The 26,367-nt window shown below is 42.2% G+C and overlaps 1 protein-coding gene across 6 annotated transcripts in view; it reads left to right on the forward strand.

The window, feature by feature from the left end:
• The window catches only part of fras1 (Fraser extracellular matrix complex subunit 1), a 352,607-nt gene that overhangs the window by 40,342 nt on the left and 285,898 nt on the right, over window positions 1–26,367 (forward strand). The window contains exon 2 of one of the 6 annotated variants that reach the window (XM_085180996.1): window positions 26,281–26,363. The exons of 3 other annotated variants lie outside the window; for them this stretch is intronic. In XM_085180996.1, the coding sequence (XP_085037122.1) occupies window positions 26,281–26,363 (83 nt within the window). Of the gene's footprint in view, window positions 1–23,881; window positions 26,364–26,367 lie in introns of those variants that run through there. 2 more of the 6 variants (XM_085180994.1, XM_085180993.1) reach the window with 2 other exon arrangements.

The following is a 26,367-nucleotide window of genomic DNA, read 5'->3' on the forward strand; positions in this document are numbered from 1 at the left end:
GCAGAAATCATCTTTTCCAGCTGTCACTGACATTCCTGGTTAGATCAGCCTGCCCATGCACCAGGCATCTACTTTGGCCATAATGCAAACAGCAGGTTCTAAAAGTGGGTGAGCACAACAAGCGGAAATGTCATCAAAGTGCAATGCATGCTGGCAGTGGTGGTGCCATTTTTTTCATGCATCAGCTGGCTTTAATGTCCCGAAGGACAACGTTTAGTATGAACAACCAGATTTTTGGCCACATGCTTCCAGCTCTTTGCAATGTCATCCCCTAAATAAAGTTGAAGAGTTACTGTTATTGGAACCAATAGAGGGGATCCTGCACACTTGGCAGAGCTGACTGAGCATAGCAGGAGCTCTGGAGCAGTGCAACACTGCCCAATGTGATGCCTTTGAAGAAGAAAAGAAACTTAAACCTGGTATTTTGTTGCTTTTATGGGCCGAGTGGCACCAATTCTTGATCATACCTTTGGCAACCCAAAGATATAAACAGAAGGGGTTTTGTGTGCTGTGTCCTTTGTGGAGATCTGAAATTGATATTTCTCCTGTAAGTAAATGAGTTAAGAACACATCTTCTCGCACTCATGAGTCATACATTCCCACACTAACCCTTTTAACCTGAAAAATGCATCCTGTGGTCTGCTAGCATGTAGACGCATGCAGTATGAATTAGACATGGACATGTTGTGCAAAACCATACTGGGGTGGCTGCAGAGGCTTGAAGCAGTGCTCCTCCCACTACTTGAGTTTCTTCTTGGCCATAATTTGATAGTTTGTTGAAAGAAAATGGGCCGGGACCAGCCACTCATCATCAAGTTTTATTTCTCACCCATCAGCCCCCTCCTTCTCAACGACCAGCTCTCTGTTGCGAGGAATGTCCTTGTTCTTTGTGCCGTCTGTCTTTTGGCTCAGGTCTGTGTTGGCAGATGTCCAGGGCTGCCGAGCTTCTCTGTTAGTTCAGACAATGCAGAAAAAATGATAGATGATAGGCAGCAGACAGCGTACTGATACAAATCATCATCTTCGTCAACAGGCGCTCTGAGCCTGTTTTGTCATGTGAGAAAATCGATTTACTTTTTCCTGTTTTATTTATTTATTTATTTATTTATTACAGCTTTGGTGGGGTATTAAAACATATTTTATTCAAAGAGGAGCACAAGCTTTATATCAGCAGTGACAGAAAGTGGTTATTTTGCCCTGAATTATTTCACTGAGGCAGAGCTTTTGCAAATGAGTCGGGTGTTTCTCAGAACAAGGGCAACAAACCAGATCAATTCTGTTGCCGCCACATCTTTGGCTTCCTGCAATGGTCCAGACAGATCAGCAGAATTACAATTTATTTACAAGTGTCAAAAGAACCTTCTGTCATTCAGAAATATTGGCAAAACAGACTGCAGTGCAGAATTTGTCATGATATAGAGTTGTGTCAGGTGCTGTGTGATGCTAATACTTATACTTGATGCTGCAAACACATTTCAGTGTTTTTTACACATCCAGCATTACCCCTCACTCATAATCCTGTTTGTGGTGCCAAAAACTGCAGTACCTCTAATGACCACTTGGGGCTCCAGGCGTGAGTCAGCCCCTGCAGACTCCCATATTAAAATGTCCAACAAGAGAGGAAATAAATGTGTTCACAGCCTGGTATAAAATGTTATAGTCTCTATAGCTAATTTGTAGCTAAAACTGCTAACTCAATGAGCTTTTACATAACCCACCTGTATAAATTGTATTAGCGTTTAAAGATGTGCATCACTAACGTCTCAGTCACATAGACTTGGAAGCTGATTGGTAATTGCCTGGAAAGTACTAATTGATGATGAATATTCCCTGACTGGTTTGTGAGTGGTTGCAGGATTGCTTTGGTTGCCAGCAGATTGCTGCAGTCGCCCATAGTTTGCTTGGCTGCCTATTTTCCTGCAGACACTTGCCAGCTACGTTTTAAGTGCTTCTGAAAGTGTGAAAAGTGCAATGCAAAAGTGTTATGCCTTATTGATGTAACTAACATGCTTCAAAAGGCATAACTTCTAATTTGAAAGCGCTTGGTGGTGTCACTGATTTCACTTAGCAACCTCCAACAGCCTCCAGCAATCACTTGCCAAGTGGTTGGGGAATACACATTTTTCCACAGAGATTTGAGGTTTCTAGGATGTCATCAAACAGGGTTGTGTGACTGATGCCTTATGGCGTGGCCAAAACATTCTAAAGAGGAGATACTGCACTAAGAATTCATGAACTCAAATCTGTGTTTGTGTAACTGTGTCAATACTTCAAAATCACAGTCCACTTCGGCAGGATACATCTGTTTCTTTCAGTCTGTGGGAGCTGCCTGATAACAGAAAGCCCAGATTTACTCTCTCTGCACTGAACTTTAGATGTTTTTGGTCTCGAGACAGAAAGAGCTGACTCCACTGTGTTCACCAGCTCATCAAACTGTGTTTGGCTGTTGCTTGGTACTGAACAGCTAGTGGACAGTGTCAGAAAATTAAAGCTTTGGGAATGAACCAAAAGTTTTAGACGAGGCAGCTTAACAATGAGTTGAAACTCTACAAAACCGGGAACGCTAATTTACCTCCTTCACTCCAACTCTAATCATGAAAGTTTAAAAAGCCAGTCATCTGGTCTCTAAACAGCATAGGTCATGTACTAAGAGGCTATTAAGCCTGCATCTTCAGATATTTCTTAGCAGGAAAGCTGCTCAGCAAACAGCTACTTTGGCTCTCAGTGCTGCAATTAGTGTTCAGAGTGCTGCAGCAAAGGAGCACTGACATAATGTCAGGTGTTGAAGCTGCAGCGCAACATCTGGACCTGTGAGCCGCTGAAGCTACTCCACTGTAATTTGTAAAGGAATGGCAGTAAAAAAACACAAGCCCGGAATAATGAGGAAAGGTTGGGCTTCTCGTTATCTGTCATTAGTTGACTGAGCCATTCATCTCTCTGGCATGCAAGGGTGAGGAATACAGGTCGGCAGTACCCCAGAGAGCTCAGGAGATGACTTCTATAACAGTGGTTGGAAAGCGCTTCCTCTGTTGAAGGGAAGTAGGAGCGTATTTAGAGGTGCAGGGGGAAATGGTGGTGTTCCAAGGGCAAGTAGGCCACAGAGACTTGAAACAGTGAGTTTGATGTGTGGTTAGAAGAGCAGCAGTCAGTGTTTGAGAGATATTGATCCAGCTGATAATTGTCTGTGTGAAAGGGCTGTTACAGGCTGCTTCAGGTATTAATGAAGAGCCTGCAGAGTAGCACCGGTGTCCTCGTGTTGACTTTGGTTGCTGCCTATGAATAGGAGAAATAAGAGCTTCTCATGGAGATCATTATATCTAAAGCAGTGGATGAAAAAAGCCACTTACATGGCTTCGTTTCTGTCAGCAACAGCCTATTCTGAGCCTTCACTTGAATACATCAGTCTTCACTCCACAGCGCTGCAGAGAGACATTTGAAACTTTGAAGTAATTTTGTAGAGCTGCTTAAGAGCTTGTTAGTTCTGAGGTGATGTTTTACATGAATTTAAAGGCTGTGTATGAATTTAGTCTAGTTTTGAAGAGTGTACATTTTGCCTCTGACCTTTTTTTTATTATCATTTTTAGTTGAGTTAACTTTCACAGTACACATAGGAAACTACTGGAAGTGCAGATTACAAATTTAGGCCATTTTGCTGAAAAACAGAAACTGGGAAAACATGGACTCATTATGGATCCTACTTATCCCAAACAATAGTTGAACATGCTGGATGCATTTCCAAAGTTGATCAAATTAATTCAAATTAAATGGGATATTTTATCAGATTAAAGAAAAAAAAAATACAACAACCCCCCCAAGCACATCTGTTTTAAAAGCTACCCTCCAGTGGGCTCAGTGGGCAGTAATTGTTTGTGGTTGCTTCATTATTGCTGAATGCAAATAAGAGGAGTGTTCTCACTCTTAACAAGGTTGGGGGGGGGTAGTATATCATTTGTTCACAGCTGTCTTAAGAATCCAACATATAATTTCAGTGAGGTTGGGCGTGTGGACTTTGCAACACCTGGATTTTATTTTTATTTTTTTTAGCCATTTTGTTGCTTTGCTTGGGATCATTGTCCGGTTGTATGACTCCAGGTTGGCCAAAGCTTTAGCCTCGGCCTCATGTTTGTCTCTAGAATCCTTTTCTATACAGAGCAGCTCATGGTTGACTCAGTGGCTGCAAAAAAACCCCATAACTCATTACCCCTCCACCATCATGCAAACAGTTGGGTATGAAGTATTTGTGTTGATATACTTCAGCCTGTTCTCACTCCCGAAGCATAATATAGTGACGATTTGTCAAGTCCCGAGGCATTCCTGAGGAAGGCGAAAGGCGACCTTCCGTGTTCTCATGCTACGCACTGGGTTATGGATGAAATCCAGTAGAATGACGCTCCTGCGGTAATACACGTTCCAGCCATGTATTCCAACCCTAACCCTAACCATAACCTTATCCCTAACCTTAACCGGCACTTTAATGACGTTAGGTAGTGTTTTCCAAAGCAATTAAGTTAAACGAACGTACATGTGTAGATTCATTCCAGACGGTTCTCATATTTCTCCATTTTTCCGATCTCGTAATATAGGGACGTGTTGGGTGCCTGGAAGTGTAATCTACTGATGATTTGTCACCTAGCGTAACGCTTTGGGAGTGAGAACGTGTTGTATACTTTTGTGCATTATGGGCAATTGTCTCCACTTTACACAAAAGACATTGTTCCAGAAGTCTTGTCATTTGTTCAGATACAACTTTGCAAACCTAAGCTGTGCTGCCACATTCTTTTTAAAGAAAAGAGGCTTTCTCTGGGTAATTCCCCAGAGGAATAAGTGTTCTATCTTGTTGTATTGTCATGAACTTTAACCTTTAACCCTTAAGATGCTAACTGAGGCCTGTAGAGTCTGAGATGTAGCTCTTGGATTTCTTGGCTGCTTTAAAGTTTGTCTTGACCTTGAGGTCCCTTTTGCCAGGACATTGATTCTTGGGAAGATGCTCAAGACAAGCAAACTGAAAAAACTTCTGCTTATATAGAGGTACTCAATAGACATTCATTTTTCAAATGACTGTAGCAATCCACCATCTGCACTAATGACGTGGCTTCTGGCTCCAACAACAAGATGACGAAAGCCACAATGTGAAAGCGGGACTTTGCTTACGCGTGGCTCATGTCACAGTTAACGAATCAAAAGCACGTCGGTCAGGCTTTTAAGTTTAAAGATGATTCTCCAGTGACAGTTTTATTACTGAACCGCACGACAGCCTCAGAGCGTCTAAACATGATTTGAATACGTACGTGGGGACTTGATTTCTCAATAGAAGGAAGAGTTCAATATCAGTGCAATTTCAACAGTTATATCAAACCAATGAAAACGGTCTCTCTCTCTGGTGTATCATGCTTCTTGCTTTGGCTTTTCATATCTTTTTATGCCATAACACTTTTTATGAGTCTCAAATGGATAGTTAAAGAGAAACAACTCGGCGCTGTATCTCCATCTCAAGAGTTTATCATTACAAGAGTTATTATCAGCGGCATTCAACCTTTTAATGCCACAAGTGCAGCTAGCTAATATTATTCTTGTTTTTATTTCTCCAGAGTGACTTTAGGAAACATTTTCAAATATTATGTTCCCAAAATGTAGCAAAAATGATGTGAAGAACAGTTTCTTTTAGTATAATTTCACCCATCACCCTCTTGGCCTCCATCCATCCATCCATCCATCCATCCATCCATCCATCCATCATCTTCATCCGCTTTATCCCAGACCTCCCTCTCCCCAGCCACCTCCTCCAGCTTATCCGGGGGAACACCAAGGCGTTTCCAGACCAGCCGAGAGATATAATCTCTCCAGCGTGTCCTGGGTCTGCCCCGGGGCCTCCTCCCGGTGGGACATGCCCGGAACACCAACCCCAGGAGGCGTCCAGGAGGGATCCTTGTCAGATGCCCGAACCACCTCAGCTGGCTCCTTTCGATGTGGAGGAGCAGCGGCTCTACTCTGAGCCCCTCCCGGATGGCCGAACTTCTCACCCTATCTCTAAGGGAGAGGCCAGCCACCCTTTGGAGGAAGCTCATTTCTGCCACTTGTATCCGCGATCTCGTTCTTTTGGTCACTACCCACAGCTCGTAACCATAGGTGAGGGTAGGGACGTAGATTGACCGGTAAATTGAGAGCTTCGCTTCACCACGACGGGCCGGTGCAGCGTCCGCATCACTGCAGCCGCCGCACCAATCCGTCTGTCGATCTCTGGCTCCCTTCTCCCATCACTCGCGAACAAGACCCTGAGGTACTTGAACTCCTCCACTTGGGGCAGGAACTCATCCCCGACCCGGAGTGGACACTCCACCCTTTTCCGGCTGAGAACCATGGCCTCTTGGCCTCTTGAGAATGAACTATTATAAACTGACTGTTTTTACCTGTTATTTTGGGTTTTTCTCCCCGAGTGCTCAATTGTCAGTTTTACATTCTTTGTAACTTCCTGTCAGATCACTTTTTTCTTTTCAACCATGTCTTACTTTTTGCAAAGCAAGTTGAAGCTCTGCCCCGTTGGAGTTCCACCCAAATAAGGTTTATCCTCATTAATAGTGGAGTACTTGCACAAGGCTTTTAAAAACACAGATGCTCTGAGTTGGGATAAGTGCACAAGTCTAGCGTAAGCATGAAAATTAGAGAGGCAAATATCATTAGTATAACTCATACATGGAATTGGCTTATAGCTTATATCAACAGATTTTTCTCACAGATGGCTGGGCTGAGGAGGACTCGCCTCTCTGTTCTTTTGGCACGTTTCAGCTGTGCACCACAGCTTCCAGCCTGGGGCTTTGAAACATCCACCTCGCATTAAGAAACTGCCCTCTCTGACCTCTGGGAAGGCCAGCGTTGACACAGTTATGCTCACACAAAAGACCAGCTGAATGGAACAGGTGAAAATGGGGCAGCTTTGGGTTTTATTGAGTGCACAGAGAGAGGAAGGGGAGGCCACTTGTTGTTTTCCTTTCACAGCGCTTGGTTCTCGTCACAGAGCAGTAGTGCTTTAACTGTCAGATTAGGATTTCCAACCGCAGGCCCAAAGCTTCTTATAGGAGTAAAGTGTGGTGGTTTGTCACGTATTCTGGTCATACTAATGGTGAATTAGGATCACTAGTGAGGCATCAGAGGGTTAAAGGTTAGGGGGGGAGACTGGTTTTAGCTGGAGATGGTACAGACTTAACTGTTATGGCAGTCTCTCTCTGTAGAAACAAATCTGGGTTACAAAAAAAGGCTGTTAATATTGCACATCTTTCATATTGTCAGCAGAACCTTGTACGTGTATCCCAAGGTGCCACGGTGAAAGAAAATTATTTTTTTTTGATAGAATAGTTTAATAATTCTTGAAATCTTTTGTGGTGCAAATGTAGATTTTTTCTAAATTGCTAATTATTGGATTCTGGGCTTTTGAAGGCAAAAGTCAATGTTTGAAGGCATTAATTTCCCTCTGGGAGCTTGTGCAGAGCAGTATATTGGCATAGCTGTTAATATATATATTGTTAAAATTGTGCACTTTTGGATGCACAGCTGAGAAGAGGTACAGTTCACTCCTGTTTTAATGTGGTGCTGTTCCCAAATCTGCTTTGCATTCTGCATCTGTCCCATGCTTGTTGACTTCACCATCAGTTCATCTGATTTAGCTTAATAAAGTATTGATCAGGTATTGGTGCATGCCAGCAGCACATATCAAAGCTGACATAAAGAATCAGTTATTCAGCCTAGTTTGGATCGTTCAGCAGCTCCCAGAGTGGCTCGACATTATTTTTATTATGATATATTGAAAGACATAAATCTGTAAAGTTGTTTTTTTTTTAGTGAGCAAATGGATTGTATGTGTGTGTGTGGTATGTGAGAAATTGATCCAAATGGAAGTATATAAAATGAATATCAGACGATTTCATACAGAAGCTGAAACTTTTATCCGAGGCTGTATTTAGATCATAGAGGTCTGCAGTGGCTTCATGCAGCAGATGACTTGCACAGCCTGGGTGTTCAGTTCCCACGTGAACAGTGAAGAGTTGTCTTCTATGGCTTAATTACAAGAGGCAACAGAGTGGGGGTTGTTTTGGCAGGAACAAATGTGGTCTTTCTTTGGGTCTCATTTTCAGAGAGCTGTTGTCATTTTTTTAACCTAAACTTAATAAAATCTAAACTGCATCCAACAGCATAACTTAAAAACATCTCACTGAAAATAGTACAAAAATGCATTTATGCTTAACTAAGGTAGAAAAGTTGTGTGCCAAAAATTAGATACAATAAGAGTGAAAAAATGTTATATCTTGTTGCTTCTTCTTCTTTCAGCTGCTTCCTTTAGGAGTCCCCACAGTGACTCATTTGCCTCCATCTCACCCTGTCCTCAGCATCCTCTTCTGTCACGCCAGCCCTTGCGTGTCCTCCTCCACCACCTCCATGAGCCTTCTCTATTCTTCTTTTCTTCTTGTCTGGAAGCTCCATATTCAACATCCTCGTGCAGTACCACAGTTCCTCCCTCGGCACCCTGTCATATGCTTTCTCTTGATCTACAAAGACGTAACTCCTTCTGACCTCCTCTATACTTCTCCATCAGTACTCTCAAATCGAGCATTGCACCTGTAGTGCTCCTTCTTGGCAAGAAGCCGTACAGCTGCTCAATGATCACCACCTTTCTTGTTAACCTTTGTTATGTTATGGCTCATCAGTTTTATTTCCTCCCTAGTTGCCACAGTTCCGTACGTCACCCTTGTTTTTGAAAGTGGGCACCAGTACACTTATTCTCCATTCACCAGTTTTACTTAACACTCTCCAAGGTTGTGTTAAGTTAAATAAAGGATGTGAAACATGAGGCCCGGGTGTGCAGAATTGGCCCAGCAAAGACTCAAATCAAGCCCCACTAGTTTTGGACTTTTTGCTGCATATTTGTTATTCGTTTGTTTGTTTTTTCAATTAATACATGGTTTAAAAAAAGAAAAGACAATTTTCTGTGAATTAACTAATTTACCATCTACTATAGATATTTTGGGGATCTATTTTTTTTATTTTTATAATGGATACATGATTAACAAAGAAAACACTTTTAAAAACCTTTAAGTTTAGTAATTACTGGACAGTTTCCAGAACTTTTTCTGTAATTTTAAACATGTATTTCTTGCAATTTAAGCACAAAGGGCTGTGACAAGCTTCTTTAATATACTACAGAAGCGTTTCTCTATTTTGTAGAAAAATCTGAGATGCTGAAATTACACTGCCTTTTCTTATATTAAGACAGATTAAGGAGAGTTTCTGTTGTGTTTACTGGATAAACTGGACAAATGAGGGGTGCACAACCACAGGCATCGCCCCCTGGTGACCTTTAAAAGGAATGCAGGATTAAGGCACTTTGCCTTTTTCTGATCTGGAAGCTGGATCCATTGTTTATACCGTCTATGACTGATATGCAAGCAGCAACAACAACATGCCACTTGAAGCCCCCGGAGAAAGCTTTGAGTTAGTGCGATAGATTCAGAGATCAAACACCAACTTTCTGCATTTGTTTGCCTTCTTTGGTTAGTCTGTAGCAACAAAGCTACTTGGATCGAGGACGCCTGTCTCTCACATTTTCTTGGTTTGCAGAGGTACCCATGAGTGGCAGTGATAACACAAGCAGTGATTTAACATGACATTAGAAATAGATAGAGATGCAGTTCTGTCCTACTATTAAATTCACTTTGATCTGTCTGAAGCATAATTATTTCAGTGAAGACACCTGATAACAGCCACAATGGGCTGATAACATTTTGTGTGAGAATGAAACGTCTGCTTTTTGTGTTTCTTGCATCTTTTGTAGTTCCAAAAACTGGGTGTTGGAAACTTTATTCATGATCTGTTTGTATTAAGAGAACAATAAGAACTGCTACGTGTAATTCTCCGGCTTCAAAGGAGATCTTCGTAGCTGTTCATTATCAGCTGAAACGGAAATCTTCGCGCGTACAATTAGAGTCACCCTGACCACGAATCTCTGTCAGTAAAATGTTTCAAATGTAAATGCAAAAGATGAAGAAAAGGCTTCATCTTTGGAGCTGTGCAGTATATGGAAATACATGACTGTGATTATGAATTATTCATGTTTCTCTACAAACTGAGAACTTTAAAAAACTGACTTAGTGCTGGGATTTATTTCTCTTTAGTGACATTATATACCACTTTGATTCAGTCTCTTGCAGTCTTTAATTTCAGCTGCAAAATGCTTTTAAAACTTCAGTCTCGTCATAGTATTCTTTAAAAGATCAATCAGTCCTCTTCTTAAATCTCCATTGACTCCTAAATTAGTTTTCACTTGTGTGGCCACAATGAAGACATGTACTTTGTGATGACTAATTCTCTCGAGGTGTTTTCCATTCAGCTTTTAATTGCACAGTACCTGTTCCAAGCCCTGTGCTCCCAGGGGAATCAAAGCACTGGAGGGCAGGAAGTATTTAAGGTGTAGACTGGCTTCTGATGAGTCAGTCGTGACCCCGAGCCTTCCACTTCTCTTGTAAATTAGCCTTAAGAGGCTTGAGCGGCCAGAAGCTCCCTGCCCTGCAGCATTTGGCGTCAATGGGACATTAATGAGCACCAAGGTGCCCTAAGGATCAACCTCACACAAAAGACTCCACACTAATAAGGACCAAAAAACAGTCTTTATATTTGTGGGTTGTTTTTTTTTTTTTTTTTTTTTTTATTCCTGCAGGACTGAGTAAGTGGGTTCCCTGTTGCATTAAAGCAACAGTGACAGTGGAACAGAATATTTTAAGCAAAGGTCATGCAGTCTGATTTTAGCCAGAGGAACTCAGGAAGAAAACAGAAGAATGAAGGATGAGCGGAAGTAAAGAAAGACAGAACAACATCTGACTGAATTTAGCCAATGGCTTCTGTCTTTGACTTGATACTTCAAGTATCATTAGTAGTAGTAGTAGTAGTAGTAGTAAGGGAAAAACAAGGGACTGTGCAGGGTTAGAGTGCAAGATGGACCATGGGGGGAAGATACTTTATGATTTGTTGAGTCCACAGCCTCAGCTCCACCGGGCTGCATCACATGAAAAATTAATTATAAAATATATTAAACTCCCAAACTCAAATTTAAATACCCTTTGACCCCTGACGTCCTACTCTCGAGTATTTGATTGTCATCAAAACTGCATGCAGCCATACACGGTATGAACTGAAGTAGGGGTGGGCGGTATAAGCGGTATACGGTAGAAACTATATAAATTTGGCCAATGGTAGAGATTTTGACTATACCGCTCTACCGCGATAGCGCATGTTGATGGCGTCATCAAGCTGCTCCTGTATTGGTTGAAAGCATCGCAGTGGCTGCAAACAGCATCATCTGCAAATTATGCCGGGCGACAGTAAAAGCAAAGAGAAGAAGCACTTTTGGAATATGGGGAAAACCAAAAACTGCGATTCCTCCACTTCCCTACCATCGATTCATTAATGCTTGCAGCTGTTCTATTCCCATGTTGTTGCAGTATATTAATGACTAACTCGTATTGTGGATGGATTATCGCAGTTGTTCTCCTGACTGAAGTTTGGTCCGTTTATAGCATCCTGCCATGCGATTACATTTGTCCCTAACCACTAGAAACCCTCACGTTAACTTTTATAGAGTGGAAAAAAGTTAGCGTTCATCCTTCAGCTTCACTGTGCTAATGTTATGCTAACGTAGTTGTTTTGCTAGCGATCACGTAGCACATCATTATATACCAGCTAGCCCAACTTCAGTAACTTTACAAACATCACTGCTGATTAGTTTTCTGTCTTCATTTATGTATGAAGTGATAGCAGAGCTTTACGTTTAAATTTTTTCAGAAATCTCTCAGTCAGAACATGGTATATCATGTTTAGGTGGAAACTAGCGAGCTAACTTCCGCTAACTTCTAACTCCATTAAATTTAATAACTTCTGTTTTCATGGATGCCTGGATGTTAAACTTAATTGTTACACCTGGTAAAGCAGCAATGCTGATCATTTTATTAAAGATGAAAGAATTGAGACAGTTTTTAACTCTCAGTGATGCTGCAGTGTTCGTTTGACTTTGGGACCTGAAGGGGATGCAGTTTTGGACCCAGTTTTGGATTACTCCGCGAGGCTCCTGACTACGGCAGCCGTAATTCTCCGGCAATCCATCAAACAGTGCGCCTTCATAGCTCTCCAAAGTCGTACTAAAACATTTTTTGACAGATTTCTGCGCGCCGTGTACCACATAAAATCGGTTCGAGGTGAGTAAGCACAACCAGAATTCAAACATTGGGCACACTGCCGTTTTTAGAGAAAATTAAAGGATTTTAAGTGCGCCTTATAGTGTGTAAAATAGGTTATACAGAAGAAAAGAATATATCGCAATATATATCGTTACCGCACATGCTTCAAATTATACCGTGATATGGACTTTAGGCCATATCGCCCAGCCCTAAACTGAAGTTTAATATTAAGACTGGAAGCAGGGGATGCTGCTTCCAGTCTTAACTTACATAAAACTCTCTAATTAAGGGAACGGACATTGAAAATTCATAGGGAATTATCTGACATCTCTGGAATGAATTGGTATGGTTTTTGTAGACTAGCTTTATTGTACAATAGCATATGTTTTATTGCAATAACTACAGCACCAATCCAGCTTATAGGTAGATTACTGTTAACTTCTGGTGGAGGTTGTGCTAGTGTACTAACAGGTGCTGGGGAAATAAAAGAAGAAATATATTTTTCAAAACAAAAAATCTTAACATAATTTCATGGCTCTTTGTAATGTCTTTAAATAGGGGCGCATTCCTTTCTATTATCATAAAATATATTATCATTAAATATAGAGAAAACGGTTTCCTCCTGGGTGTATGGACAATCTCCAGCTCCTCTCCTGTCTGTGCTTCCATGCAAATTAAACACCACCCAATGTGTAAATTAGTGTTTGGTGTTGGCAGACAAGTATTTCACACAGGCTTCATGAGACTAAATTCAAGGCTGTTGCGCCTTTCTGTTAATACCAAGTTGAAGCTTCATACATAAATGAATTCGTTAAAATGTTGTGAAACAAACCATTTATTATTTCTGTATCTTTAGTTATTCTGTGTTTTCTCTCACAGAGTTTAAAATTGGAAAAATAATACAAATATAAGGTGAAAAATGTAAAAGAAGTCAATAAATAGAAAGTTGTGAAGCTAACAGGTCAAATTTAAATAGTTGTAGCTAGTCTGGGATTTTCATTTTTTCAGATTGGCTGAGGAGAGAAGGAGAAATAGCAGAAAAGTAAAGAAGACCACTAACCCCACTGGGGTAGTGGGGTTTTCTAAATTGGTGTGAGGTGGTTGTCTGTCTCTCTGTTAACCCGGTGTCACATTGACAACCTGTCCAGGGTGTACCTCGCCTCTCGCCCTATCGTAGCTGGGATAGGTTGCGGCCCCCTGTGACCTTATAAGCATAAGTGGAAGGGAAAGGATGGCTTAATGGATTGAAGGAAAGAAAAAAGAAAGGGAAGGAAAAAGGAGGGAAAGCTAACAAGCTGTGAGCCTGAACTATAGCACTTCACTGGTTTTGCTCTCTCTTCAAGCCCCATGCAGGGAGGGGAGGATTTAGGAAGTCAACCAGACCCGAGCCCCAACAGGAGACCGGGATAGCAGCACTGGGAGGGCGGGGGATTGGAGGGGCATTGTTGTTGGGCTTCAACTGTATTTTATGTGTGTCTAAAAGCAAGTGAATGAGGCAGGAGGAGCTTTTCTTCCTATGCTGTGCTCTTGTGAAGGCTGGGATGACAGTAGGCGAGAGGGGGAGATGCTGCCAGACGAAAAGACCCCACACATCCATTTTGTCCTTATCAGGCACGACTCTGCTCCTCTTCCATCTGTTACCTGAGATTGCCTTTTTGTAATGATGCTCTATTTCTTGTCGATGCGTTTATGTCTAAAAAGAGGCACAAAAGCAGAGAGTTGTGGTGTAATTTGTGTTGTGACAATGGTGGAAGACGGACTCAGATCCTCTGAGCACTTAGTCATGCTTTCATTCAAGGTGTGAGTTCAATAGAAGAAGCTTTTTTCTGTTCCAACAGGTATGTTAAACAAAGAACTAATTATAAAAACAGCTCCAAACAGCCACAAGAAGGCAAGTTTGGTAAGATACAGTCGCCATAGCAACTCAAACTTGTCAAGTGCATGGCTGCAAGGACTGCTGGGAAATAAAAACAAGTTTTTGCTTATTGCAGCATCATCTAGTGTTAAAATGAAATTTCAAGAAGGTCGAGTGTCGAGTCGGATCACGTACTTCCATTCTTCAGCCTGCTATTTTGAGAGTGCTCGCATCATCAAGTATGGCTACATGAAGCGTACCACCCAGATGGTGACTTTCAGTCAGAAAGTTGAGGGCAGAATGTACCAACCAATTTACGGCCGAGAGGAGGATATGTTGTCAGTGCTGATAATGATGATGGTGCCAGTCGTCAATATGTCGCTGAAAGGGGCAGATTTTTTTCTGGGTACTGAATGTGTGACTCGTTATGAGCCATTTGGTCCCTGTGCAGTTGTAGTGAAAGCTTCGTTTGCAGGGCCGGTGCTCAGTCAGAGCCTTTTACACTGGGTGGGTGTTGGACTGTGCCATGGCCCCCTTTGTCAGTGATGCAGCCAAGAGATCATCTGTACTTGTTGTGGGATGGCTGTAGCTCAGGAGGTAGAGCAGGTCATCAGCAACTTGGAAGGCATGTAGTTCAATCACTGGCTGTTCCAATTTGCATCCCCTTGGGCAAGATACTAACTCCAAGTTGCTCCCTCTGATGCATCTATTGAGATATCAGTGCGTGTGAGACATGTTAGACAGAAAGCACTTAAGCATACAAAGTGCTTGTGTTAATGGGTGAATAAGGGATGATGTATAAAGTGCTTTGAGTGCTCGGGTAGAGTAGAAAACTGTTATATAAAGAACCAGTCCATTTACCATTTGAGATGTTTTGGGCATGTCCCACCTGATGGAGGACCCGTGCATACCCAGGACACATTACAGAGACTATATCTCTCCTTCTTTTATTTCTCTCCAAAAGAAATAAAAAAAGGAAGATAAAGATGAAATAAATAACAATAAATACATTTTTGGAAGGAAGGAGAAGAAGACTTGTTTTCAAAGAGAGTAAAGACGTGAACAAAAAGAGACAAAACAAAAGGAAAGTAAGGGCAAGAAAAAGAAAAGAACAATGAAAATGGTGAAAGACCTTAAGTGAAGGGGGATTCACTGAAGAAAAGTACCTGTAAAGAGGATTACATAGTGATAAGGAGAGTAAATGACGAACAAACATCTGTAGACTAGATAAAATATTTACATCTGACGGAAGGAGGACTTTTGCTGAAGCGTGCGCACAATGTGTTTTTGTTTACACTCTGCACTGTCCTTGTCTTTGAAACCACTCCTATATATTTAAGAGCACAGCCCCGCGGAGGATTTTTGTCTTTGCGTCTCTCCAGTGCGACCGTGTCTCTGCGGGCTGACAAGGACTCACAGCTAAAACTGTCAGAGCTCCTGAATAAGTCGAGGGTGACCTTCACAAACTACGTCAGACTAGAACAATGGTGCTCCATTAGAGCTGTACATCAACAGTGTGTTAGCGAGGACAGGCGTGCACTGACAGCGAAAGTCAGAGGAGGGAAATGGACATTTTATCTGAGTTTCTGATGTCCAGATGGATCCACTGCAGCACCACAGATACAGCTTTAAAGCACAGAAGTCAGAAAGGGCCTGCAGGAAAATGAACTGCAGTGATTCTTAACGGCGACTTGAAATAGAGTCGATTCAGAGTGAAAGGAGGCACACAGTCATCGCTCCGTGAAGCCTTAAATTTCAATCTGTTATGTCTACAGATTATATTTTAACATAAGACCCTAAATCTGCAAATATCTTTCCTTCTTTCACTCCCTGCTTCATTTTTTCTTTTCCCATTTATAAGTTCTTTATTTCGACACAGCGTGTTTTCCTTTTTTCTGTCTGTTCCTGTCTTCTTTCCTTTTATTTAAAGTCTGCTCCATCATTCATGTTTTATTCCTTTCATTTCCTGTTCTGCTTTTGTTCTTTGCATATGTCTTCTGTTTCCTCATTCTTCCTTCCCCCAATCTTTACCCATTTATTTGTTCTTCACTAAAGTAGAATTTTCATTGCCATTTAGATTTTCTCATATTTTTAAATGATTAAATATGAATGAAAAGCCTTGGTTTGTGTTTGCTCAGTCGTATATGTACATTAGAGTATTTCAGATAAAGCTGGGCTTCGCAAGGTTCCAGCAGATTAAGTAGCTTTAACGTCTCAGAATGCATTAATCTATGAAAACCAAAAGTCTGGTGTCAAGGTAAGATTTTAAGATTTGTTTTCTAAAATTCCAGTGTATGTCATTCAATAATTGGTAACATCTCTTCTTCAATTTAAAAACGCATTACCTTTTACATTATCGCTGAATAGTTGGTACAACTAGGGATGCTTTGAGCTGATGTGCTGTGCAAATGCAAAGTGCATTGGTGACAAAGCATTTTACATGAGACAAGTGTTGCAAGGGATAAAAGCATGCTTTACAAAGTTGCTGGCGTTGCCAACATTTGCATACAGTTTGTAGAAGATGGCTTACATTAGTGAGTTTCCATTAGCTCCATACACTTCAGACTCTTTTGTTTTAATGTTTGACAACCAAACCATAAAAATCAAAGTACATGGCTATTTCAAAATTCCCTGGTAGTATAAAACAGCTTTTTCTTCTCTTAGGTTGTATGAACCTCGAGACTCTCATTAGGAAAGTTATCGGTGTGTGTCATTAACACTGATTCATCTCGGGATGACAGTAATGTGATCGAGTTTGGCTCTGATCCAAGCACCAGCTGCTCTTCTGTCCAAAGAATCAGCAACATCAGGCCCGGCACAGTCGAAGATGACACTCTTTCGTTTCACCTTGTTTTTATTGCTCAGCTGGAGGACAAAAGGATGTTTACGGATGAGCTCCATCAAAAAAAGAGAAAAAAACCCTGACTGTTGTAGTGCACAGAGCATGAATGTGGTCTTTGTGCTGTGGGAGTCTTCCCAGCGCTTCCAAAGAGACCAGACAGCTTCCAAAAACATGCCTTTGTCCGGCCTCATTTGTTCCCCAGTTGGCTTCAGAGTGACTCTGCAGACCCTGCAAGAGGTTTACAGTGTCTGGTCTGCTTGTGGAAATCAACCAGAATCTTCGTTACAGTGGGATACAGCCTCTGTATCAAACCCTAACACCATTACACACCTTCCCAATTTCTGCCTGCATACACACACATGCACAGCAGCATAATGGAATTCAACGGTGGCTGATCCCAAGGCTCCGGCTTTGTAAGGAGGCTTTGAACTTGAACTGATCGACAGCAGGAATTCACTTTGTTTACACCCACAGCACAACGTCGACTTTGGAGTCCATTCACCCCCACCCACCCTCATCCGTCCCGGGAGGGACGGCGAGAGGAAGCAAGCAGAGGAAGGGATTTGTGCAAACTCGGTCCTGTCTAAGCAGATATCAATGACCCGGCTTTGATTTTGGTTCATCGCGTAATGCTTCTGCTGAAGGTTATGACTGTAGGTTTTGACACAAAATTCATTTAGTCAGAGCAAGCAGGAGGTCTAATTGGGAGCTAAAATCTGAAATCATGTCATTACCTTGCACAGTTGCTACATAATTACTGGCCGAGCTGCAGTCTTGTTCTTTGTTAATTAGGTTTTGTGCTCAGGGTGTTTGTTGCTTTAATGTAAAATCCTTCATATACATAATGGAAAGGTGCTGCTATATAACATGACTATTTGAAATGTTTATGTTTATCATTTTTAACAGTGGTAGTAGTAGCCATAAATTAAGTTATATTTTTGTGCATTATTTGGCCGTGGTATAAATACCCATGAAAATCTCCAAACAGCTCTAGTTTGTGGTCCTATTAATTTGTTTGCCAATTATTTTCTCAGTCAAAATGTTTCAAGCTTGTTTTTACATTATTATTAAATTAAATCCACAGTTAAATGGGTGAGATGTAATGACCAGTGCACAGGGAAAAAACAAATACAAACTAGGGGGTCAAAAACTCTGATGAACTAAAATGTATTGGCACTTTTGTCAACAAATTAAAAACAAAAACTAATTTGGAGAGACGAATCAGAGCAAAATATGTTGTGCAGAAAGGCGGGAAAAGATGTCCTTGTGCAGTTGGGTTAGACTGTCAAAGGTGCTGCAGCGGCAGACCTTTTATTTCTTTTAACAGACCCAAATGCAGACACTCGAGACAGGGGCAGGGTTTAAACAAAAAGCGAATGGTTTGTTAAGCGGGAAAAAAATAACACACACAAGTAAGAAAATGCAAAACTTAACTAGGGCCACACTGGGAAAAACTGTATACTAAATTCAAGGGACAAAGAACATTGAAAGAATATGATAAAAACCTAAACACAGGATTACCAGAATATGGAAACCAGGGAGCATGTAAGCTAGGGACGTGAATACAACAGACAGCCTGACAACGAATGGCATCGGTCGTGTCCAAATTCATGGGCTGCATCCTCCTGAGGACCCGGCCTTCGCGGTCTATGTGGGCCGGGTCCTCAGAAGGTCGGGTAGGCCGGAAGTAAACGGCTGAAATTGGACGGTCTAGCCTTCTGATTAGCGTCACCGCTGTCTCGGTGGAGTTTAATAAACTCAGCCGTCTGCTCCTTGCTGTCTAAAATATAACAGGACACTGGAGTAAATTCTCGACCGTCTCACACTTCTGTTTAATCAGTTTTCTATTTGACGTTTAGTCAGCTGTGTGAAAACCAAGGAGGAACCCACCCGGGGGATTAATAAAGTTTTATCTAATCTAATCTAATAACTTTAATCTCAGCCAAATCGATTTACTCACGAACAAACAAAACACTGAAAAAAGCCCAACAATAACATTTTTAGGTTGTCTAAGTGACTTATATATTACGTTTAACCTGAGTAGCGAAACTCTGCGGTGATCTGAAAATGATGTGCCGGGAGTTGTGCCGTTCTCGGTGGCTTCAGTGACCCTCGAGCTCCCGGCGAGCTATCGAGCTGGTGGGTAGCAGATGCTCCGAAAACGTCGAAGCACTTTTGCAAATATGCGATATCTTGATAAACCGAGCAGATATTTGATGTTTACACAGCTACTTTCTCGCCTGAAAATATGTTAAAAGTTTATTTTGTGACCCAGAAAGAATAGTATGAGTCATTTTAAAACTTAGTAGTGGCCGCCATTGTTGGAAACTGGAGTTTGGCTGGGCCGCGCTATGAATTCTGGGATATGGTGGGCCACGAAGGACACACCCGACCCATCCTTCAAATTCAGGGAAAAGGAGGACGCATTTGTCGGCCGCATTCGGAGGAGTCTACGAATTTGGACAGCCTTCGGCGCGTCGCTGTGACGTAATCGGTCTACAAATGCGGCCTCAGGAGGATGCAGCCCATGAATTTGGACACGACCATAGAGTGGAGACGAGGGGAGTGGCAACACCGGGGAACACAGCTGAACCAAATGAACACAGGTGAAGGAAAACTGAACACACCTGAACATGGACCCGAGGCTGTCAAAACAAAACAGGAAACACGGGTTTAAGGGTTCAGACTGCTTCAGCATTCAGTTTTAGAAATGTTTCTGCTCTTCATCATAGTCTAGATGATATTACTGAGAGTCGGTATCCCCAACATGGTCATCTCAGCACAACTGTGGCAGTGACAAATCTTTCAATCTTTCTTTCAGTCTTTTTATTTTACACCTGTACTTCTCACACACAGCAGGTCGCTGTAATGAGCCAGGCTGTTGTCCAGCAACTGTCAGCCGCACACCTTGGTTTGTTTTTGTATTTCATGGCACTGTGAAAGAGCTGTTCGGCCTTCACAGGCTCAAGCCTCTCACATACTAAATATCATCTTTGAACCCTCACCTTGTGCCTAGTGGGCTTACACTTGACTATAATTACTTCCCAAACACGATCGTAAATCCGTGGTTCCCCACCCTCCCTCTCCCTGCGGTCGACAGTTCAGCTTCTGGTGAAGCTTTGCCCTTCGCTGATGGGGATGATATGAAGGCTGCTGCGACAGGTTGCTGCTTTGCAGGGATGCCCTGAGTTTGTCCTGAGCATTGCCAGATGGAGGAGATTTTTAACCTTTGTTTCACAGATTTGCAGAGCACAAGAGCCCTGCTTTACTTTGACACTTGTAGTCAGTTACAGTCATGCCTGGCAGCTAGAGGCCAAATGCCACCTGGAACAGTGGGAGGTTTTTTCTCCAGGGACGGCCGTGAGTGCAAAAATGTGCAGCGTAAAAAAAGAGGAAAATGCCTGAGGCTGTTTTGGCAGAATAGCTCTTGTAGTTGTCATCCGGTTTTTGTTGGAGGGGTCAAACTGTAAGGGCCCATGCACCGGGGCGGTATTTCCCCACAGGTCCAATTTCTATTTGAAGCGTATTTGTTCATGTGTAAACAAGCAGAAGAAGTGAACGCACAACTAAATAGAAAGCTACTTTCTGCTGCGCCTAGGGCAGCTCTGCTTGTTTGATTTTGCAGATTTTACCAAAGGGATCTGTGTCCTCTCCTGGGACTGAACTGGGCAGCTTTTGCTTGTTAGGAAAGTGCAAACTAAACCCAAGTAAATTATGAGTTTTTAGTGGTTCCATAGTGTGGTGGTTTACACATTTACCTAACAAGTCAAAGAACCCTAGCTCAGTCCTAAGGAAACACAGGGGTTGTCAGGAAAAGCATATGGCATAAAAATCTGTCAGATCAGTTACGTGGAGCCACTCAATTAAATTTTATTTATACAGTCGCCTCAAGGCGCTTTACTCCCTCGTGAATATGGGAGTCGCTCAAAGTAGCCTCACTGTTCTCCCTGCAAATCTTTTGACCCTCTCAGGCTCAAATTAAACTTTTTGTTGCTAATGCACAACCAAGTCCTGCAGTGGTACTCCTGAGTAACAAAAACTCATAAAATATGTATGTGGGGTAATCAGGTTGTTAGTTTTTAACTGTTGCAAATCGGCAACGCCTGCCTTGAGAAGGTTAATGTAAAGTTATGTTGTGAGAAACTGAGTTTTACACCCTGCTGCCTCTCCAGTGAGCCTCTCCTCCCACGGATGGAGTCCAACTCCATTGCTCTGGACTGCAATTGAGTCCTTATTTCTGCAGCCTGAGGAACAGAACAGGGATTGCTGTGGCCTCACTGGAGAGGCAACTTCATGACACTGAGGTTCAACTTTCTTTTTAACATAAAATACTGTGGAAAACATAAGTTAATTGAAAAAAGGGTCAGAATGTTTGCCATATGTACTTACCAAGGCTACATCTACTGGTGGATGTTGATTTGTTCACATCACCTGATTGCTGGAGCTCTGTCTAGGCTTAGATTTGAGTTTTGTGTAAACCACAATCTAAATGTTAAAATGTACAAAATATGAGACTTTGGGAGAATCATATATTCCAAAACTTACCCCACATTTGCAAATTGCACATATAGAACTGCTCTTCTGGTTGGAAACAAGGTTCTGGTCAGTTTCTTCCTTGTACGAATCAGCCTCATATTTATTTATCATATCTTGATCAACCTGAGATTAAAACTCCTCTCGACTGTCTGTCACATTTGTACTGCTGGCTCTGCGGTCTTGCTGTCCTCCCAGCGGACCCTGAGAAACGTGGCGCAGTCACCTGTCAGGTAGCCCTTGGCGTGCAGATGATTTGTGCCGACACGCTCGGTTGCTTCCTCCCACCTGTCCTGCTCTTTGGTCCCACAGAGAGGTCATCGCCGCTGCTATTTCAGCCACCCCTCCTGCTGGTAGAGAAAATGTAAAATGTGGTGAAAGCACTGCAACAAACAGCAAATGAATATCCAGCACTGCAGCCTCTCTTTCTGCCAGCAGGAAATGATGTGTGTGGCTGACTTTCAGATTCATGACTGCCTCTGGCATGATTTTTTTTCTGTATTTCCATCCACATGTTGGATTTCTGAATTCGCATCATGCATCCGAGTACTGCAGTACAGAAGATAAAACTAAATATTTGATTTAGAAATCTGGATTATGTGTTGATATTGGCCTTAAAGACCAAAGGAAAATATGTAATTTCACTAATGACTGATGCAACAGATGAGTTATTTATTTATTTTTACAGACACTCAGTATATCTGAGAGAATGGCTGATACTTTGTTGCCTGATTTACGAAATAAGCTGAGCATTTAAAATTCCATTCAGGTGTTAAAATGCTCACAGGGAAGATTATATTTTCTTGTCTCCAGTTTTTGGGATTCGCAGTTTTGGAATTTCAGGATGAAGTGAAATGAAACTAAAGACAGAGAGCAGGATAAAAGAGAATCAAAGCCTTCATTTAAATAGCTTCTTACTCCAATCCAGTGTATCCTTTTCTGGCTTTGTACTTAAGCCCTCAGTTGTCAGCTCGCTGTTTGTACTAAATGCCTCGTGACACACGGATCACCTGAAATTTCTGCCACTGTTCATTTGGCTTTGGCTTTTTAAAAGCTCTGACTCGACTTATGTCATGTTTTGAGGGAAGATTATTTGTGAGGACTTTTGCTGAAGACTTGTTGAGTCCTCATAAGGAACCTGGAGTTCAGAGATTAGGCTCGATACACAATGCGGTGTAAATAATGTGCATTTACATAAATGATTATGTAAATGCAAATCTGTATTTGACGTGTTGTCATCCCAAAATGTGAATCTGAATAGAAACCGCTGCCACCAAGAGACAAGATAAACGTCAAAATTGTCTCTAAACTAAAATGTACTTATTTTAGTCGGTGTTAATTATAGAATCGTTACTCAGCCTGTGCGAATGTCACGTCCCTCCATAAAGTAACACCTGCCTGTGTGCTGTTTGTGCACTGAGTTCAGAGGAGGTCAGGTCCCCTCTTCCTCCATCTACCCTTCCTCCTCCTCCTTCCTTCTTCTTTCTGTTGCATGTCATGCACAGATGAACCTGAGGGAAAGGTTGAGGTCAGGAGTTCCTTTCAGGCCTGGCTGAAGTATTGAGCTTTTCGGCATCAATAAATCATTACCTCGTCAGATTTGGGATGTTAGTGTAATTACAGTAAACCGATCAGGCATAACTAAACAGACGTCTGGCCTCAAGAGGCCAACATTCTGCATCTGATGTTATTAAACCTCAGGTTCAGCTCAGATTATCATTTAAAGCAGGAAGAGCGCTACTTGTGAATCAGCAAATGGAGCTGTGTTTGCAGTTTTCATTCGATGTCAGATCATATAAGAGTAAAGGACCAATTTAAAGGACCAATAAAAACTTAAGATGTTTTTCCGCTTCAGGAAAGGCGAAGAGGTGATGTCAGCAAAGAGGTTAATGGAAGTCTGCTAATGATTTCCTACAGAAGTTGTGTATTTATAAGTGTTGCTTTCTTTCCTAAGATTGTCTCAGTATGAGCAGAACTTTGAAGGTTAAGTACATTTAAAACATTGAAGCAGACTTGCCTTGATCCTTGTTAAAGTACCATACAAGGTGAACGTTACACAACTCCACCTATAATTAAGTGTAATTTGTTCTTTTCATTCACTGCCGCATAGGGCTGCATGATTTTGCAATAATGAGAATCACGATTTTTTTTTTGCTTAGAATTGAGATCACGATTCTCTCACGATTTCCTTTTCCAATATAAATATTTATTGCACTTATTAACTGCACATCAACTTAGTAACAGTTGAGACTGAACATAAAAACAATAAATAAACATAAAAACAACAAATGTCTCACATTTTGTCGTTGCCGCAAAATGTTGTACTGCTTGAAATTCCGTCTCCACCGTTGCTCGACACTGCGTGTATAGAGCAGGTAGTGCAACAATAGAAAAATAGTTGCTGTGTAGCGTTTGTCTAGGGCAGGGGTGTCAAACTCCAATACACAGTGGGCCAAAATTCAAAACTGGAACAAAGTCGCGGGCTAACATTAATATTTATTGAAAAAAAAAATCTTCCTCCAGATATAAGAATGAATCTTTTCTTATGGACTCAAATTTGGCCCGCGGGCCAGAGTTTGACACCTATGGTCTAGGGTGTTGATCATTTTCCTAAATCCCTCGTTTTGCACAGTGTTGATGGAGCCATATCTTTGGTCAGGTGATAAGTGATAGCCTCCGTAATTTCTTTGTGCCTGCAGGAGTTCGACGGGTATAGGGAAGCGCTGTATAAGGTTCCCGTTATTGATGTTTGGGTGGTTGACCGGGACGGATTTTCTCCAGTCACTTTCTCGTCATCCCTGACGTGCTCTCCGTTGTTTTTTTCCTGCCAATTTTAGCAGCTAGCTTCTGTATCACGTGGTATAAGGCTCTGCCCTCGTCATTTGTTGACCAGGAAGAGTGAGCGCTTGTTTTCATGCAGATTACGTCCCGGATCAAAATGCGGTACAATCGTCGTCTTTTTTTTTCTTTTCTTTTCTTTTTTTTTAAAATCGTTGTCATTTGGAAATGAGATCGCACATAAGTATGAATTGAGATCGCGATTTTCTAACGATTAATCGTGCAGCCCTACCGCCGCACTACTTTCAGCACATCTGTGACTCCGTCGCAGACTTTATATTTGCAGAGGCATCAAACGTCAGCTTCTGTCTCAAACTGAACCGACTTTTATATCGTGGACCACCGCTGATAAAGAGAGAGACAGAACCCAAACAGAACCCAGAAGAAGGATTTATTTGGCTACACCAGCTCAGCTCACCATGCGTCACCAGTGCACAGTAGAAACAGGACTTTAATGGAGCACACTAGAAACTCCTCTCAAGTCCACAACTGGAAAAGATGATTGAACAAATTTCCATCCATTCGCTTCTGCTTATCCTTTTCAGGGTCGCGGGGGGCGCTGGAGCCTATCCCAGCTGTCATAGGGCGAGAGGCGGGGTACACCCTGGACAGGTCGCCAGTCTGTCGCAGGGCCAACACACAGGGACAGACAACCATTCGCACTCACTTTCACTCGCACATTCACACCTAGTGGCAATTTGGATTATCCAATTAACCTATCCCCACTAAGTGCATGTCTTTGGACTGTGGGAGGAAGCCGGAGTACCCGGAGGGAACCCACGCAAACACAGGGAGAACATGCAAACTCCACACAGAAAGACCCCGGCCTGATGGTGGAATTGAACTCAGGACCTTCTTGCTGTGCGGCACCAGTGCTAACCACCGTGCTGCAAAACACATCTGCAAAAAAATGCAACCAGTGCATGAAACTGAAGCAAACATGCATCTGCAGTCTGTGGACTCAGAAAACAGGAGGTGTGGAGGACACAAGCAATGATTTGTTGTCAGTTTTGAGATCTGTCTGTCTCAGCTGTCACACAGCTGTCAGTGCTTCCTGTCTGAGCAAACTGTCTTCCTGTCAATCTGTAAACCCGTCGGGTGTCAGCGTTTGCAGAAACAGTCCAAAGGTCAAAGAAAACAGAGTTAAAAATTCACTTCTTGCTCGAAGCATGAAAACAGCTCGGGATTAAACTTTGTTGTACTCTGAATCCACCTGCTGTGGATATTTACACATTATATCGACCCTAAGTACACAGGACGCTGGTTCGATCCCTTTAGGGTTGCATCAGGAAGGGCGTTCGGCATAAACACTGCCAGATGAAATATGTGGATCTACCTGCTGTGGCTGCTCCCTGTGAGTAAGTTGAAAGGAGGTTCTTTGTTTTCTTTTATAAGTATATTGTGGTCATGATTATATTTGCAAGTCGATTACATCACCACTTTAAAAACGCCCCGGCCGCCTCCTTAAACTGTAACTGTGATGGCGATGTGGAAAAGTAAATTCCTATAAAGAACATAAGAAAAGGCACTGATATCATCCTCCTTCGTCCCTGAACTTCACCACATCCTGCCATATAAAAACATCCCCTCGACTCTTTGATTTCTTTTTTCATCTTTTCAAATTCAAGGCCGTTCTGCTCATGTAAAGGCCCAATTTATTCCTCAGCTGAAGTTGAAAGAGACTTTACACCCTCAGAGCTCTTTTTCCCAATGCGAATGCTTCCCCCCCCCCCCCCCCTTTTTATGAGGAGGAGGTTTTCGTGAAAGAAAGACAAATCTCTGCTCGTCAGCTTGGTTATGGCGACACCCGCCTGGGGTCGAGAGCTGGGATTTTCTCCGTGAGCCGGATCTCTGTCTCCTACGCATACGTGCTTGCAGAGCTGTGAGGTTTTAAGAAGTGATGTACAGCACAGAGACACTTGTTCTGGAGAGTGTTGAGTTGATGAATCTGGTTTTGTCAGACAAGTTTAAGGAATGTTTTCTTTTTGTTTGGAAAGGGAGAGAGCACAAAACAAATTGCCATGTACTCCAGGACCCAAGAAAAATGAGTGGTCATCAGAAGGTGACATGTGGCAGGAGGGTGA

This window comes from Neolamprologus multifasciatus, chromosome 12, assembly GCF_963576455.1.
Source record: "Neolamprologus multifasciatus chromosome 12, fNeoMul1.2, whole genome shotgun sequence".
Classification (NCBI taxonomy): domain Eukaryota; kingdom Metazoa; phylum Chordata; class Actinopteri; order Cichliformes; family Cichlidae; genus Neolamprologus; species Neolamprologus multifasciatus.